This window comes from Mus musculus, chromosome 4 (genome assembly GCF_000001635.26).
Source record: "Mus musculus strain C57BL/6J chromosome 4, GRCm38.p6 C57BL/6J".
Taxonomy (NCBI): Eukaryota; Metazoa; Chordata; class Mammalia; order Rodentia; family Muridae; genus Mus; species Mus musculus.
Window position 1 is genome coordinate 41,697,933 of NC_000070.6, and position 16,504 is coordinate 41,714,436.

Here is a 16,504-nt window from a genome sequence, read left to right on the forward strand (position 1 = left end):
CCGTGCCTCAGTGGAACCCGTTTTCACCACGTGCCTCACCCATGACAGAGTGGAAGTCATACCCCCAGACTGGAAGCCCCACAATAATAGAGATCCCAGAATTAGTAAGTTTGCGAGACCTTGGGACACTGGAGACGTTTTCCTTGACTTCAGGTGTCTGCTCATTTGTTATTGTGGTGATTGGTATGGAACCCACTCAGGAAATTCCAGGCAAGCGCTCTACCACTGAGCAAAGACACATCACTAACTGTCCTGGGGTTTTATGGCTTCTGTGAGGACTTAGCTGTCCTGGCAGGATGAACTAAACTGATCCTGCTCACTCACCCACCCCCAGAGTTAACTGTGTCATTTCGGCCTTTAGGTTGCAATGACACTTTTCCCATTTATACTGATCTGTCTCCAGGAAGGAAAGCTACCGATGTGGTCTCAGCTTCCCAAGTGCTCTTACAGAAAAGCCCCATGTCTAAGCAGAAGGTTCCAGGGCCGGGCAACCTCCTGGCTAATAGTTACACTCTCACACAGGCTGCCTTAGCCGCACCAAACGCAGGTTCACATAAAATCACACACCCTGTCTCACTGAATAAAGTGCTTATTTTCAGCCTCACGGTGGTACTTGAGGAGTCATGGGACTCTAGCTTAAGCCTGAGCTCCGGGAAGAACTCTGAATCACACATCTATAGCACACACACAAGGCACGGCCATAGTGCAACGTGTTTCTCACAGGCACACACACAGTCACACACGCTCTCAATCACACTGGGGTTGGCGGGTCGGGGCGGGCTCTGGAAGGCAGTTACGTAAACGCCCTCGCAGCCCCCCCTCGCTCCCCCTTACCCCCCCTGCTTCCTCGCACAGTGCCAGCGCCCGGGGCGGCTTGGCCGGGGCCCGGGAACAGCTCGGCCTCGCGGAGGCTCCAGGCGCCGAGAAACCCGATCCCGACACAGCCCGGGGCCGAGCCAGGGAGGGGGGCCCAGAGCCCCCCCCCCAAGTCAGGGACCAGCCCAGCCACCCCCATAGGCGACTCACACCCACCCCCCGCCCCATCCTGAAACAGCTCCAGCACCATCTCGGGACAGCACCTGGGACACATTCACAACAACCCCCTCCTTCTGGAATCCTACGGTGGAGCCCACTGCCTCTCTGTGCCCTGACCCTCCCAATCTAGTACTAGAAAAGGGCAGGCAATCTCTGAAGGTGGAGGATGGGGGAAGAGATGGAGTCTCACTAGGGAGGCTAACCAGTCACACTGAAATCCTCCAGGTTCCCATCCCACTAGGGCCCTCACTGATAGAGGGGCTTCCACTACTGCCCCAGGCTCATGTCAGACTTCTTTTACCTACCAGATTACCAATTCCAATATACCCTATCAAAATTCCAAGGTATTCAATAGGCCAAGGCCTCCTTCCCTCCCATCAGGAAGTTCTAACCCTAGTCTAATCACAGTCCCTCCTGCTTTGCTAAGAAGGAATCCTGAAGACAGATGGAAGCCTTGGGAATCAAATCCCTGGAAGGAGGAAAGACGAACCCCCTGGAAGTCAGAAATCCACATGGAGGGTACAAGCTCCTGGTCAGCACTCTTACCCTGCAGCCTGAGGCCCTAGTTTTCACAACAGCTTTGGAGTGTCCAATTGGGCTGCCCAGGCCCAAGAAGAAAGGGAATTTCCCCCTATGTTCTCTGCTTTCTCTGCTAATGAACAAAACATTTCATGTTGAAATTCCTCCTCTACCCCCAATCCAGAGTCTCTGCCTTCCCCCACCAAATATGTCTGGGCTAGGGGACCACTAGGAGGGGTATCAGAATGAAGAGAACTCCCAGAGAAAGCATAACTTACATTGGGGGCATCTTTGAAAATAAGTCATTGAAATGGCTCCCCCCTTCTGCTTTTGGCTAAAATTACCCACTCCTGTGGCTGTGTCCCAGAAAGGGTGGCCGGAGCTGTCCCGAGGCCCAGGACACGGCCCCCCTCCCCTGGGCAAGGAGCCTTCCTGAAGTTGTTTTCCTGGTCTCTTCCTCTTGGATGTTTTTTTGATTATTAATCACATTTTCCATTCACAGACTCAGTCCAGACCCCTTCCCCCCCGCCTGGGGTCAGGGCTGGACAGGGAGGAGAAGCGAGCTCCTTGCAAGACGAGTTGGGGACAAGATAGTTAGTGACCCTGGCCTTGGCTGACCCGAAAGAGGCCGTAAGTGGAATGTCACAGATCACACCCTCTGCGTGCTGGCGCACAGTAGGTGCCATCCTTAAGCAATACGAGTGAGACAAGTGAGTGAGCAGGTGGCTAGTTTTCACGGCACCCAGCTGGCAGTGGCCAGCAGGGCCCTTGGTATCGGTTGCTGTGCTACAGATAGGGAATGATCCTGAAGCCAGGCAGACATCTGCCAGAATCACTCAGCAGGTCGACGCCGCAGCCAGGCAGTGGTGATGGCACCTCTTGTTCTTAAGTGTGTGTGTGTGCCCTACTGTGTGCCAGGCACCGTACTGTGTGCCAGGCATTGGTGTAAGTACAGCAGTGAGCCAGACGCTGCTTCAGAAAGCTGTAGAAGGGTTAGCTTCCATGCATGGTTCACACACGTGTAACTCGGTACAACAGCTTAGGAAATAGCAGGGTCCACTAAGATGAACATACATAGATCCCAGGACCTGGCAATTCTACTTACAAATGCATACCTCAAAGAACAGATCAGGAGTGCTTTGTTAATTATATTTTCAGTTAGGAATAACCCAGATAGATAAATAGCGACATGGTCACAGCAATGTAAAATAGCCAGTTGCAGCCGGCATACCGACATGGTAAAGCTCAGACAAAACGCTGAGGGAGAGGGAGGGAGGGGTAGGGGCTCTGAGGACACACCGACCTATTTCATTTCTAGGAAACTTCGGGACAAGCGAGACTGAAGTCGAACCTGTAATTTGAACTATATACCCTTAAATTTCGTGCACTTTGCTGTTTACAATTTGCCTCAAACTTGTTTTAAGTTCCCACCCTCTTAGGGCTCACATTCTAATCAAGAAAGATGGATACTTTAAAAAGAAAATGAAGATGATTGTACAGTTAGCCCGTGTAAAATTCCCATATCTGACACCCCAATCCCCTCAGCCAAGAAGTGACATCTAAATGTCTCCTAAGAGAGGCGCCGACTACGCCCCTTTCTTTCCTCTCTCATGGTACCATATTCCTTTGCCTGATATGGTTAGTGTGATGTCTAGTTTAATGGCTAATGTGATATCTGTTGAGTTGTCTAGTTTTGTTTGGTGCCTCAAAGCTCTGTGAGGGTTTTCTTTTGGCCTCCATCAGGAGATGCTGGGTCAGGCATAAAACAGGTGATTCTAACAGTTGGAATAGACTCTGTGTGTGTGTGTGTGTGTGTGTGTGTGTGTGTGTGTGTGTCTGTGTGTGTGTGTCTGTGTGTGTGTGTGTCTGTGTGTTATGCTGGAGGAGATGTCTACCATGGAGTTATACCCTTCTGCCCCCTCTCTCTTTAAGATAGGAATTTTCTGTGTAGTCCTGGCTGTCCTGGAAATTGATCTGTAGACGAGGCTAGCCTTGAACTCAGAGATCCTCTTGCCTCTGCTTCCTTAAAGCTAGGATTAAAAGCATGTGGCACTTTGCCTGGCTTCTTTTTAACTTTCTATTTTGAGACAGGAGCTCACCAAATTGCTCAGGCTGGCTTTGAACTCACTTTTTAGTGCAGGCAAGCCTTGAATTTGAGATCTTCCTGTCCCTGATTTCCGAGTATCTGGGATCACCAACTTTCATCACCAGACCTAGTTGGAAATAGATTTATCAATATTTATATGTAGGTCCTTTAAAATAGACCAAATATATACATGGTGTATTAGGGTAAGCGGGACAAACCTTAACCTGTAAAAAGTGAATCTAAGCTTCAAGGCACAGGGGAACAAGCCTTGGAAAAGCCCTTCAGCCTTTAGTGATGAGATGCAGGCTTGGTAACCTCAGGGAAGACTAAGCAGAATTCTGGGAGGCAGGCTGAGGCGGCAGTGGCTCAGAAACTACATCCTAAAACCCCTTTGGTTCCAAGGCCATGGTGGTCTGGAATGTGTTGTAGAGTAGTTAAGAGCACAGAACATTTCCCTATTAGTGAGATCTTTTTAAAACTAATTTATCTATGTGTACTCGTGTGTGAGTGTATGTATACGTCCACATGCATGCAGAAGCCAGTGGAGGTCAGAAGAGGGCATCAGATCCCCCCAGAACTGGAGTTATATGACTGTGAGCCACCTTGTGGGTGCTTAGAACCAAACCTGGGTCATCTGCAAGAACAGTAAGTGCTCTTAGCCACTGAACCCTCTTTCCAGCTCCTGCTAGTGAGCTGCTGCATAGGAGGTCAGATTTTCATCCTGACTGGGACAAGGCCCTGGGGCTGGAAAGAAAGCAGAGTGCCTCAGTGTAGAGAAGGCCACTTGGAGTCATCTTTCCATTTGCTTCCCCCTCCAGGGGACCCCATGTCAGGTATATACAGAGTTCAGGCTCCCTGAACACGTCTGCTCGTCAAAGGACCTTCCCCATGGTTACCCTGGGGCCTGTTAAGTTTGGAGAATGAAGCCACTGGGAGCACAGGAAGGAGGGTAGAGAGAGCCAGGGAGGACAAGGACATTTGGGATCAGGGGACTTTGTGTTTCCTGAAGACAAAAACAGGGACACAACACAGACTTGCAAAATCACAGATGCAATTTTTCATTTTGCAAAAATTCGCATGAAACTAATTCACTACTCGGAAATCGCCTCTCCACCCCAGCGGGCTCTGACCCCCCTCCTGTTCTTCACAGTGGAGACATCTGTCCTCAAAGGATTGTCCACTTCCAGTGACTCCCTGCTGCTGATAATAGGGCCCATGTTTCCCAGAAGGCCCGATGTTATCCCAAGACTGCTTCTCTCCCTTCACCTCCCATGGCTTCATTCCTGAAGAGCCTGTGATCACTTAGGGTCAGAAATAGATGGGTAAGGAAGGACCAACTCCCCCACAAACTCAACTATGGTGACTAGGAAGACCTAGACAATTTAAAAATCTGGAGACTTACTGCCACAGACACCCAGGACCAGGGAATAGGCAGAGGCAGAAGAGGAATTCCAAGAGAGAAAATTGAGTTAAATTCAGTTCAACAGACATTTATTAGCGCCTACTGTGTGCCAGGCCCAGAGGGAACATTGTGTTCAAAAGCGCAGACGCCTCCCAGGCTTTTGGCATGGGTGACTGGGAGACGATGGTGCCATTCACAAAGCCTTGACATGTTCGGCCGAAGGGTCTGTGGGATGATGGGTAGGAAGGGACAAGTCTAGGGAGGGAGACGTGTCCTCAAGTAGAGTGAGAACAAGCTAGCTGGAGGTGTTCAATCTGTTCATCAGTTCCCAGGACCTTCAGTGCCAGCTCATGGGAAGCCTTGGGTATTCATCAAAGTCCCAAGCTGACCTGGGCATTACGACAGGACTGGGGGGTGGCAAGATTGATCTAAGAGAACAGGCATGGAATGTGATGAGAGACAGGGGAAGGAGGTGAGGGCTGAGATAGAAACTGGGGGTTTTAATTACAAGATGGAGAAACAGAGACAGAGAGAGATGATGGTGGGGTGTGTGTGTGTGTGTGTGTGTGTGTGTGTGTGTGTGCGCGCGCGCGCGCCCCTCCCCCACATGCTCACTGGAAAGTCATGGTGGAACACACCTGCAGTCTTAGCACTTGAAAGGAAGGTGTATCAGAAATTCAAAGCAAGCTTTGGCTACCCAGTGAGTCCCAAGGCTAGCCTGGACCACATGAGACTCCTCTCAAAGCAAATGTAACAAAGTAGATAATCAATCCACAATGCTCCGGAGCTTGAGGCAGGAAGATTGCTGTGAGTTTTAGGCCAGCCTGGGCTACATGAGATCGTACCTAAAAGCCTAAAAATTCAGAACAACCAACTAAACAACAACCAAAAAAAAAAAAAAAAGGAAGATGCAGGACTCGAAGATAAACAAGAGAGTTGTGAAAAAAAATCTAGGATCGGGGTTTGTTATGAGGTTTTAAAAAGAGTGGTGAGACCAAGCCTTGGCTCTCAGGGGCAGGAGCGAGGTGGAGGCAGCAGGACCAAGGTGGAGCTGAGGAACTGGTTGGACCCGTGTAGGAGCTCATAAGCAGCTGTGTACACTGCTCTTCCCAGCTTCCCACTATTTCTGGGATCTCTGTGTGGTCTGGGGGGCCTCACACCGACATGTACAGGGGTGGAAGAGTATGCAAAAGCTCCCTCCAGGCTGTGGACTGCTACCCCTGAGCCCCTAGTTTCTTGGTCTTCCCCAGAGGCTCCCGAGCCTTCTTCAAGCTCAGGAACCTGCAGGGGGTCATGGGAGAACCCTAGGGACCTTGTGAGTAATTGAAACCAGGGCTAAGACATTAGAAACCATAACGCCAACTCCCGGACTCCCCCAGGATAGCTCCTGGTTTTCTTCTCGCCCCGATCCCCCCTGTTGTTGACAGCCTGGCTCTCTCAGGCCCCCACCAGCTGGGCTGCTGACCCTCCTCTCCAAACTAACTAGAAGGGACCTCCAGGCAGAGACACCTAAGCCAGACCTTTGGGGACCTCTTCTCTGTGCTTCAAGAACCTTGGTGTATACGAGGCTAACTTCCTTATTTTGCAGTGTCTCGGATTCTAGCCTTAATTGCTAGTTGCAGAGGCTATCCTAGGAGGCTGGAGGGAGACAATAAGGGTCTTTCCACAGTGAAGGAGAAAAAGGGGGAGGAGAGGTGGGTGGGGGCAGGAGTGCCCTGCAACTAGCAGGTGCTCAATAAACACATGGAGAAGAAAGAAGTCTCAAAGTGGGGGAGTGGGTGGTGAGGGTGGTGATGGTGGTGGTAGTGACAGTAGCTGCTCACAAGAAGGCTTTGCCTGACTAATGGGAAGCAGCTTGGGAGGAGGGTCAGCTAAGGAATTCCGTGATGGGGGCGGGGCCTTTCCTCCCGATCCGATCCGCAGTCCTGATAGCTCTCTCCTTTCCTTCCTTCATAGCTGACAAGAAGACCTAGAAGTTGTTTTTCTTCTTTTAGCTTGATGGGAAGGCCCTCCCCTAACAGTTGCCTGAAGATTCCCAGATCTCCAGATTACCCAAGAGGGTTGGTATGGGAATCTATCTGTCCCCACTGCTGGCTCTTTGTCTGTCTCTCGCCTTGGCTCTCAGTCAAACCGAAGGATTCGAATACCTGCTCCACGGCTTTCTGGGTTTGAGGCCTCAGGCGAGTGAGTTAATGTCTCAATTACTTTCAGCAAAATGAGTCTCAATTATCCCAGGAGTAAAATGGGATCATAACAGCACCATCTATTTCCTAAGACTATAAAGATTAAGTTAAATGAGACAGTCCAGCCAAGCACTTAGCACTAGGTTTGGCCAATACTGTTGTCTGTTCCCAAGCAGGTGTCCTCTGTGTCTCTGTGCCTTCTTCTCTGTCAGGTTGTTCTCTCGCTGTCTGTATCAGTTCTCATCTCTGTCTCTGACCATCTCTTATCTCTCCATCTCTCTCCAGATCTTTTGCTTTTCCTGTATGTGGCTCTCCAGACCTGCGGCTTCACCCACAGGTGACTCTTTTCTAGCCCCTGGCACAGCTAGGGTGGGCTGGGGCAAGGGGGTAGACTTTTAAAACTTCAAACAGGATTCCTGGTAGCAGAATCACGCCTGGGCCTGAACATGGGTGAATCACACAGTTGGTGGTGGGAATACCAGTCTATGGTCCTTCCTGGCTGGGTAGGAGAGCTGGGGGCTTTGGCCCCACCACCTCTTGGAGGAGAGGAACTTGTCCTGACTGCTTCAGCCGCCCCCACACCTGGGTCCAGGCCAGATCCCCCACGACTAGTGCCTTCCTGGAGGTAAGGCAACCTGCCCAGAGCCGAAGACCAAAAGGGGGAAGCCCTCCACCTTCCTGTAGAGTGGTTTACCTCCATTCAAAACACTCTGCAATCTCCCACAGCCCGTTGCAGACACTGGATAGAGGCATCCTTCTCTTCTGCCTCCATCTTGCTTACATTTGAGCCATGACTTTTGCACTTGCATTAAGTTTACACTCCCAAACTGAGGCTGCCAGAGAGAGGAAGCTGTGAGGGGCTCTTCATCTGACCAAAGACCTCTTCCTAGGGTGGAGGCACAACACGCCCAGGTTTCATTTCTGTGTAACGTGAGCATCTGTACAGGTAGGGGGCACCGCGTGGAAGAACAGGTGCTCATCGAACAGAAGCCAGCCGAAGGACAGGTAGGCGGAAGGCCCTGAGTGAGGAACTGGATGACTGAGGCCATAGCAGGAAGGAGCATTGGTAGACCACCAAGCGGCTGCCACGCAGCTATGTGGCTCAGCAAGGAGTCTTGACTGGGGACCAGGATAGGTCTCAACTGGTCCCAAACACCCCCACACCTGGGCCTAAGCCAGACCCCGCACGTCAGCTTTTGGGCAGAGGGCCAGATGGGCAAATTAATTAAGGCTCTTCTCTCATTTTCCTATTCTGAACACATCATTGCCTCAAGGTGCCCACCAGCTTCAAGGAAAGCTAGGAAGATAAACTCAGAGAGGCCGGAATACTGACAGGGCATAGTCCCACGGCAGGCAGGGTCTGGGACAGAAGATTTGATACCTTGGCAGCCAGCCAGGGCCTGTCATGGGAATCTTGTGTCAATACTGTGACAGGGGCCAGATTCAAAGCAGGGTTTTATTTCGGGAGGGCGGGAGTGCTTAGGAATCCTTGAACACGTGGGCGTCTGGGACAGGGGTGGCGCATCCCATCAGGTAAGGACAGATGTGCAGCTTCCTGTCTTTCCCATCCGAGACAAGTTGTTGGACAAGAGGTTCAGAAAGACAGACTGAGAATAAAGAGCTCAGAGATGCAGAAACAAAACCCAGAGATGTGAGACAGAGTGACAGGGAGTTGCAGGAGGGGAAGTCATGGGATTACAGACAAGGGGCAGGCCAGGTAATGTTTCTGTCAGAGATGCAACAGCACAGAGAAATGCAGGCAGAGAAACTCAGAGAGAGAAAGAGAGAAATAAAACAGCTGAAAAGAGAGAGGTTAAAAGAGGTGCAGAAGTGGACGGAGATCCAGGCAGAGAGACAAAGACAAAACGAAGCAAAGAAAGAGATCAAAACGTCGTGATTGAGAAGAGCAGGTGGCCCAGCCCAGTCTCCAGGTCTCAGTCTCTCCACCCAGGTCTCCCCAGGGTGTGCCCCTCCTTGCTAGTCACTTGTTTCCATAGCAACAGCAAGGGTAGCACCGAATTTGCATACACATTTACATCCTTTCTATCTGCATAATTCAACAGGTTCTGTGCATATTCATGAGACGGAATGAAGGTGACTCCGCAATTCCTACACAAAGTCTGACTCTGGTGCCCCCTACTTGCCGTACACGGTTGTGGCTCCAGCCGGAACCTGAGACCTGGCAGACAGCACGCCTCCCGCTCCTGCTCCCACTCCCAGCTGTGCCTTTTATTCTCCCACTTCCAGGCATTTCTCTTAGACATGTGACTCTCTCCCTAGTGGGATGGCCCTCTGGACATCAATATGCATGCACACGTAGGCATATGAGTGTACTCTGTCTGGTAGGAGGTGGCTGAAGGTGAGGGAGTGACGCTAGCTAGCTCCCTCTATGGAAGGACCCTTAGCCACACTGAAGGAGGACACATGAAAGGGTCTCTGAGAAATGCATAGTGGAGGAAAACGAAAGCCAAGAGAGAGTTCTCCTAGCCGTAAGGAACCTGGATGCTCTTGTCTCTCAATATGGAAGCTGACCAAGACCCTGGTTCTAGACAAATAACCAGAGAAGCCAGGCTACAGTTCAAATGAAGAAAGGTTACAGGAGCTCATATGGTGGGGCAGAGGGAGCCTGGGGCTAGGAATGCTTGCAGTGTAACAGGCATTGAGAGCCTTTGTGGGCTGGGAAAGATTCCCAGGGCCTACCCTAGCCGTGATTTTGGCCCATGATCTCTTCCTGGCTTCCTTGCTGCTCTTCCAATCCTGTGCTCCGTCTTCTCAGCAAGCTGTAGCACCCAGGGTTCTCGCTCTAAACAGTCTGGCATTTTACCTTGTGCTCCACCTCAGAGAATTCTGGAACCTCTCATCTCTCCCACAATAAAATCCAAACTCCCTGGCCAGGTAGACAGCCGCGGTCCCTGAGACTCACTCCTCGTTGGCCCTTCCTTGACCTTCAGTCACCAGACTGTTTACTTTCCTTGCGTCTTCCTATGTCTCAGTTCATGATTCCCCTCCATCCCTGCCCTTCCCAGGACTCTCCCAGCCCATTAGTCTTCAAGCTTTACACAGTCATTACCTCATTTTTCCTTGAGATTTTGCTTGTCTCGGGGCTTTTATTTCTGCAGCGAGGAACTTCTTTACTCTGTGAACCTACTGCGCCTGCCACATTCCTGAAGGTGAACTGCTGACATCATCGCTCACCTGAGACCGGAGGCTCTAAGTGCAGTGACTAGGTTTGTCACACTGGGTATTATCAGCTGCCTTTTGAACTGCCGAGATGTCACTTGTCACTTAGTCTATTGAGGACCAAATTTCAAGACTAGACTGTTTTCCTTCTGCCTTGGGGCTTCTTGAAAAGTAGATTTTACAGAGTATACGTGGGCTATCCCTTTGTGACTACTGCCACCCTGTGGTTTAAAATAGAAGTTCCCTGAGGTTAATACTAGTGTGTTTTGAATAGGTTTCTCTCCGGGTTTGTTTTGTTTGTTTTGTTTTATGACTTAGTTTTTGTGTCTCAGGCTGGTTTGGTAATCATTATGTAGGCTAAGGTGGCCTTAGATGGCAGCCCCCTGCTACAGCTTCCCCAGCTGTTAGGATTACAGATCTAAACTTCCAAGTCTTGCTTTTGAGTGGTCTTGAATTTGAAGAGACAAAGATTAGAGGAAGAAGATTGAATGATTAGGAGCGGGGGAGGGGAGGCATCAGTGTGGTCAGAAAGCCAGAGTCCCAGAACCAAGCCAAAGATGGACAGAGTCAGTGGGGCAGGCAGGCAAGGAGGTCCTTTTAGGTTACTCTGTGAATAAATCTGAATCTTCTCCTCTAATCTGAGAACGGAGGGCCAAGGGAACAAGGAATGGCGTGGGATCTAAGAGTGTCCACACACTCGGAGGCCCAACAGCGGCTCAACAGTCATCCCTTCATCCATCGGAATGATCATTACATACCTACTGTGTGCAAAGCATGTTCAAGACTCTTAGGTCACTTCAGTGGAGAAAGCAGCATCTGCCTGTTTGGTACCCACATTCTCACCAGGAGACAATAAATAAAAGTTTTAGTTCATTTATGTATATAGGTGTTTTGCTTGCATATGTGTGTGCTACATGCATGCCTGGTGCCCGAGGAGGCCAAAGAGGGTGTGGACTGGAGTAGTAGATGACTGTCAACCACCATGTGGTTGCTAGGGATCAAACCTGGGTGCTCTTATCTATGGACCCTCCTCTCCAGGTCCCCAAAATACCATCTTAAAGAAGCCAATTATATTTAGAGGGTGAAAACACACATCAAAGCGGGCAGGGCTGAAGTAGAGAACTGACTCTTGCAAGTTGTCCTCTGACCTCTGTCTGTGAGCTGCGGTGCATGCATGCTCACACATCCACTAAATAAAACATAATAAAATAGAAAAACATCTTTTGAATGGCTAGCCTCTGGAATTCTTTGCTGTTGTAAGCAACTCAGTTGTGGCACTTTGTTCTAACAGCCCCAGGAAGCTACACTTTCCTATCGCTGTGGCATTCTGCGTCACCCACCCCAGACAGCTCGTGAGGACTCCGGGTCACAGAACCCTGTGCTCTTTTAACTTAACTTCTTACTCAGGGTGGGCACCATGGCCCTACTCTCCTGTTACTATTCAGTCTTCATTTGTTCCTGTCGCAGTCTCAGAGTGGAGACTACTGGATCCCACATTCTGCTAAAGACATTCCAAGTTCATAGTTGTCAGCCTACACCGGACTTATGGCTTTGCCGTGCCAGATCTTGTCATATCTCTCAGCCGCAACAACTGTCTCAGGCATCCTGACCCCATCCGCTCTGTTTCTTCCTGCTTCATGGAGAGGACTTTTGGATTCTTATATCCTACCTGCACCTCCAACACCATCTGCACCCTTGCTCGTCCTCAACTCTTCAGACCCTCCCACTGCAGGAAGTCATCTTTGTTCCTACTTAAAAAATTTTTGTTGTTGTGGTTGTTGTTTGTCTATGTGTGCATGTGAACAGAGGTCCGCTTTCTTTTTCCGTGTTGGTGCTGGGACTGGACTCGGGTTAAGCTTGGTGGCAAGTGTTTATCCTCTGAGCCATCTCACCAACCCATGCTCCTACTTAAAAAATGTTAGTGTTTCGCTACATGTGTGCCTGGTGCCTGCTGAGGTCAGGAGAGGGTATCAGATGCCCCGGGATGGGAGTTACAGTCGTGAGCTGCCAGGTGGGTCCTAGGGATTGAACAAAGTGCTTTTTTCCTTATTTACACATATAGGTGTTTTGTCTGCTTTTACATCTGGACACCAGAAGAGGGCATCAGATCTCATGGGACTATAGTTAAAGATAGTTGTAAAATGCCATGTAGCTGCTGGGAATTGAACCTGGGTCCTCTGGAAAAGCAATCTTAACTGCTGAGACATCTCTCCGGCCCCAGAACAAGTGCTTTTAACTGCTGTGCCAACAACCCTGCTCACTGCTCCTACTTTTTGAAAGGTCCCTACTCTCAGGTTCTCTCCTAACCTTGAGCAGACATTCTCACTCCAAGGCTTCACCTCTGGTTCTCTCCCTGAAGATGTCAGTCAGGCCGACTCCCTAGGGACCACAGGTTAGGGAGAGTACCCTAAAACCTGTCCTCTCAGGGGATTCTGAGCACAAGTGTTTCCCGTCACACTCTCTCTCTAATCATTTTGGAAATCGCAGATGATTTTTAATTAGGCAACCCACCGGGAAGTCTCTTCCCAGTTTCTGAAGCTAACGAAGATGCCCCACTGAATCACCCATCCAGTGTAAGTTACTGCCTTTATTATATGTGATTGCTTTAACCTGGCCAAAGCAGCAACCGGGATGGGATTGCAAGATCAAAACGACTCAATAATTTACAATAATGTGGCCCAAAGTTCTGGAGACTTGGTGACACTGAGAACTGCTGACGTCAGAGAAGGGCATGGAGACACACGTGACAGAGCAATGACAGAGAACAGTAGGTAGAAGCTGAGGAGCTGAAGCCTTGAACTAGCTGAACAGAGAATGGAGGCCAGGCGGTTGGCAGTGTGAGACATCACAGTGGTTCTGCGGTCTCCAGCAGTTGTTAGATGTTTCAGGACCCTCTGTATGTAAAGGGCCTCCTAGAGTAACTTGTTTCACTTCTCCCAATCTCCTGAATCTTCACCACCTGTCCCGTCCCCGTCCCCTCACTGAGATGCCCTACATTGGAAAGCAAGGGATGTAGTGTTTAAAGTTCAGGCTACAGCTGGAGGATAGCCTTCTGGCCACATCTCACTCATCCCATATCAAGACCTTAAGTTCCCCAACTTTTTCTCCCACCATCCCAATCTCTCCTCCCTGGTTTGAGAGCACCTTCAACTTGCTGGGTCCTGCTGTAGCCTGAATCCAGAAGAGCCCCAATTTTATTTGCTCATAATTGGGCATCCAGATTACTAGACATACTGGAGAAAACCTTGATTCACAGCAAGCGGAGTTGATCAATTACAGCACCAAGTGCTCTGGTGGTATCTGAGTGTCAAATGTGTACATCTCCTTGTAAGCTTTTCAACTCTAATGGGGTGAGCACCCTATTCCTCACTTTACGGATGAGAGCGCTATGACCCAGAACAGTAACTTGGGAGTAGGAGAACCAGGCTTAAAATCCTGAACTGCCAGCCTGCATTTACAATCCACTATACGAAAACATATGCCACAGATGGGGGAAATGCCTGAGCTGGCCGAGCCCCAACCCAGCTTACAGCAGGTGGCAGGAAGCCACCCAGGTTACTGCTGCAACTTTTATTGATACCAGACCCGTCACCCAGTGCCAACCTATCCGCATCCTTCCTGCTTCCAGCCCAGGAGCTCCTGGGATAAAGCCAGGCCCCCCAGTCAGCAGTCCCACTTACACAACAGGCCAAACAAACAGGCATAACCTTTATTTCCCTTCCCTAGTCGGACGTCAGAAAAGGCAAGTGAGATGTAGAGACAGAGTGAGCCCTTCTCAAGCAGTCTTTAACTCAGCACTGACCCACGCCAGTCTTTTTAACAGTTCCACCCCACATTCCGGAGGGGAGGGGCAAGTTCGGTAGACTTAAGCCTTGCCGGCACAAGCTCTTCTTAGAGAAGGCACAGATATTCAGGTCTAGAGAACAGTCAGGCGCAGCAGATCTTCAGGACCGGGTGTCCCGAGCCCTCCTTCGGGGTCTGGGGCCACAGCTGGGACTAGGTATGGAACCCAGGCCAGGAGGTGCACCTGGGGGTTGGTAGCCACATTCACTGGGGTCCAAGGGGTCCCGACTAAGCAGTACCCACACCGCAGGCACGTGGCGTCGGACTGTGAGGGGGTCTAGTCCCGTGTCTGGTGAAGTTGGGACCCAGCTGTCCTCCGTTTGCAGGAAGCGGAGCTTGGTGAGCTGGTGTAGGCCCGGAACCCGCCTTTTGACAATCTCTGCACAGCTGACAGCCTTTCCAGCAGCCCGGCCAGAGCCTGAGAACACCACGTGCCTGGTGCTTCCCCCTTCCAAACGACCCAGCGCCAGCCCTAGCAGGTTTCGGATTTTGCTCCCATCTCGGACTCGCATTTCCAGAGTGTCAGGAGGTAGCTGGGGCATTGGTGATGAGGCTGGAAGCTCTACAGAGCCGGCCCTCCGGTACTGTTCCATTCTGCCCTCGCGACGTTGGTGGGTCTCTCTCTGGATATGCACTGCGGGTAAGAGTCAGATGAGTGGCGGGAACATGACCAGGTCCATCCTCCATCACTCCCTCCAGATTATCGCCTTGTTCCTCACCCCAGCGTCTCAAGGCTGGGGCCAAGAATTATCGAGTCCTTAGACCCCTTTCTAAATACATCCACGAGTTTCTAACACGGGCAAGACCAAATTCCCCCAAACCAGGCTCTCTGGTGGGTAGGCCTGTACTTCTTTATGATCTCAAGCTCCTGGGGGCTAGGTCCCAGACCCCTCGCCCACAACTTGCCAAGAACAGGCGGGCTCTCCTCACAAGGCTGCAAGGACTGGGACAAGGCTCCCTTACTTTGTGCTTCCAGAGACTCTTGGCTCCAAACTCCCTGGGGCACAGCCACGAGGCCTCACTCCCCAAGAAAGTACTCCCCAAAGAAAGAATCGACCCTGCCTACGAGCACGGGGTGCATGGGGGCAGAGAAGACCTCACCCCCACATTAATAGAGTAGGCTGGCTTGAACAGGGCCACTCGGGAACTCGACCGGAGAGCTGCTTCGGACCACTCGTGAGCGGTTGGCGGGCTCCCCAATCGTGGGCCGCTGTTTCAGGCAGCAGGCATTTCCCCTTTCCCCAGCTCTGAGTCCCCATCTCCTGGGATTTGGCTCTTACCACGGTCGCCAGTAGACGCTCGACCCTCACGGAGTAGCCAAGATGGCGCGCAGACCGGGAGCGCGCGGAGCCGCGGGGCCGCGCACGCAGGGGGCGGGGCCTGAGAGAAACCCGGGCTGCTGTTCGCCTGTGATGGTGGCATCTGGCCGGCCTCCAGCGGTCGGCGCGTTGATCCCGGAGCACCCCGCTACCTGCAGAGGGCCCACCCGGGAAAGGAACGGCTATCGGAGGAGTCTTGCGCCCGAAGAACGCAGATTTGTGCCTTTAAAAGATGGACGGCATGCGTCACCTGCTGACACACCGGAGCAGCGAAAGCGAAGCCCCTGGTGGATAAAAGCAGGTGAGACTCTTATTTACGGAGTCCTGAGCTTTCTTCTCATCCTGGGACACTGGACGACCCCGGCGGTTTTCAGGAGGATCTAAGCGAGTGCATAACTCATTGGCTGAGAGGATTGGTGTATAAGCTGGGTGGATCCGGTAGTCGGGGCAACAGCTACTGGTGACCCTGGAAGGGGCTGTACTCAACATCACCGTAGCGCTTCGGCCACGGGGGCGTGCCCACAGAGCCTAGTTCAGTATCCAGAGTAAAATAGGCCCTCCAATATTTGTCCGATGATATGCTAACCACAGAAACAGCAAGAATTGAGGATGGTAGAAACTTGATAGAAAACTTGGATGAAGTCGGGCAGTGGTGGCTCACGCCTTTAATCCCAGCACTTGGGAGGCAGAAGCAGGTGGATTTCTGAGTTCGAGGCCAGCCTGGTCTACAGAGTGAGTTCCAGGACAGCCAGGGCTACACAGAGAAACCCTGTCTCGAAAAGCTCAAAAAAAAAGAGAGAGAGAAAACTCTGATGAAGTTTTGGGGAAGAACGGGCGACTCTTCCGGTAGAATAGTCTAGGGTAAATGCTAGTTTCAGATCAGTTTGGACACGCTGCATTTGAGATGCTGACAACTCCACAGGTTGGGTGCCATACA

At 51.1% G+C, this 16,504-nt stretch overlaps 1 protein-coding gene across 1 annotated transcript; it reads right to left on the reverse strand.

Moving 5' to 3' along the window:
• Positions 1 to 14,100: 14,100 nt before the first annotated feature.
• On the reverse strand, positions 14,101 to 15,585 carry Rpp25l (ribonuclease P/MRP 25 subunit-like). Its single transcript, NM_027278.3, has 2 exons — positions 15,529 to 15,585; positions 14,101 to 14,882 (listed from the first exon to the last, which is right to left on the reverse strand). Exon 2 carries the CDS (start codon positions 14,839 to 14,841, stop codon positions 14,350 to 14,352), a length of 492 nt encoding a protein of 163 aa, NP_081554.2. The 5' UTR covers positions 14,842 to 14,882; positions 15,529 to 15,585; the 3' UTR covers positions 14,101 to 14,349.
• Positions 15,586 to 16,504: the final 919 nt, after the last annotated feature.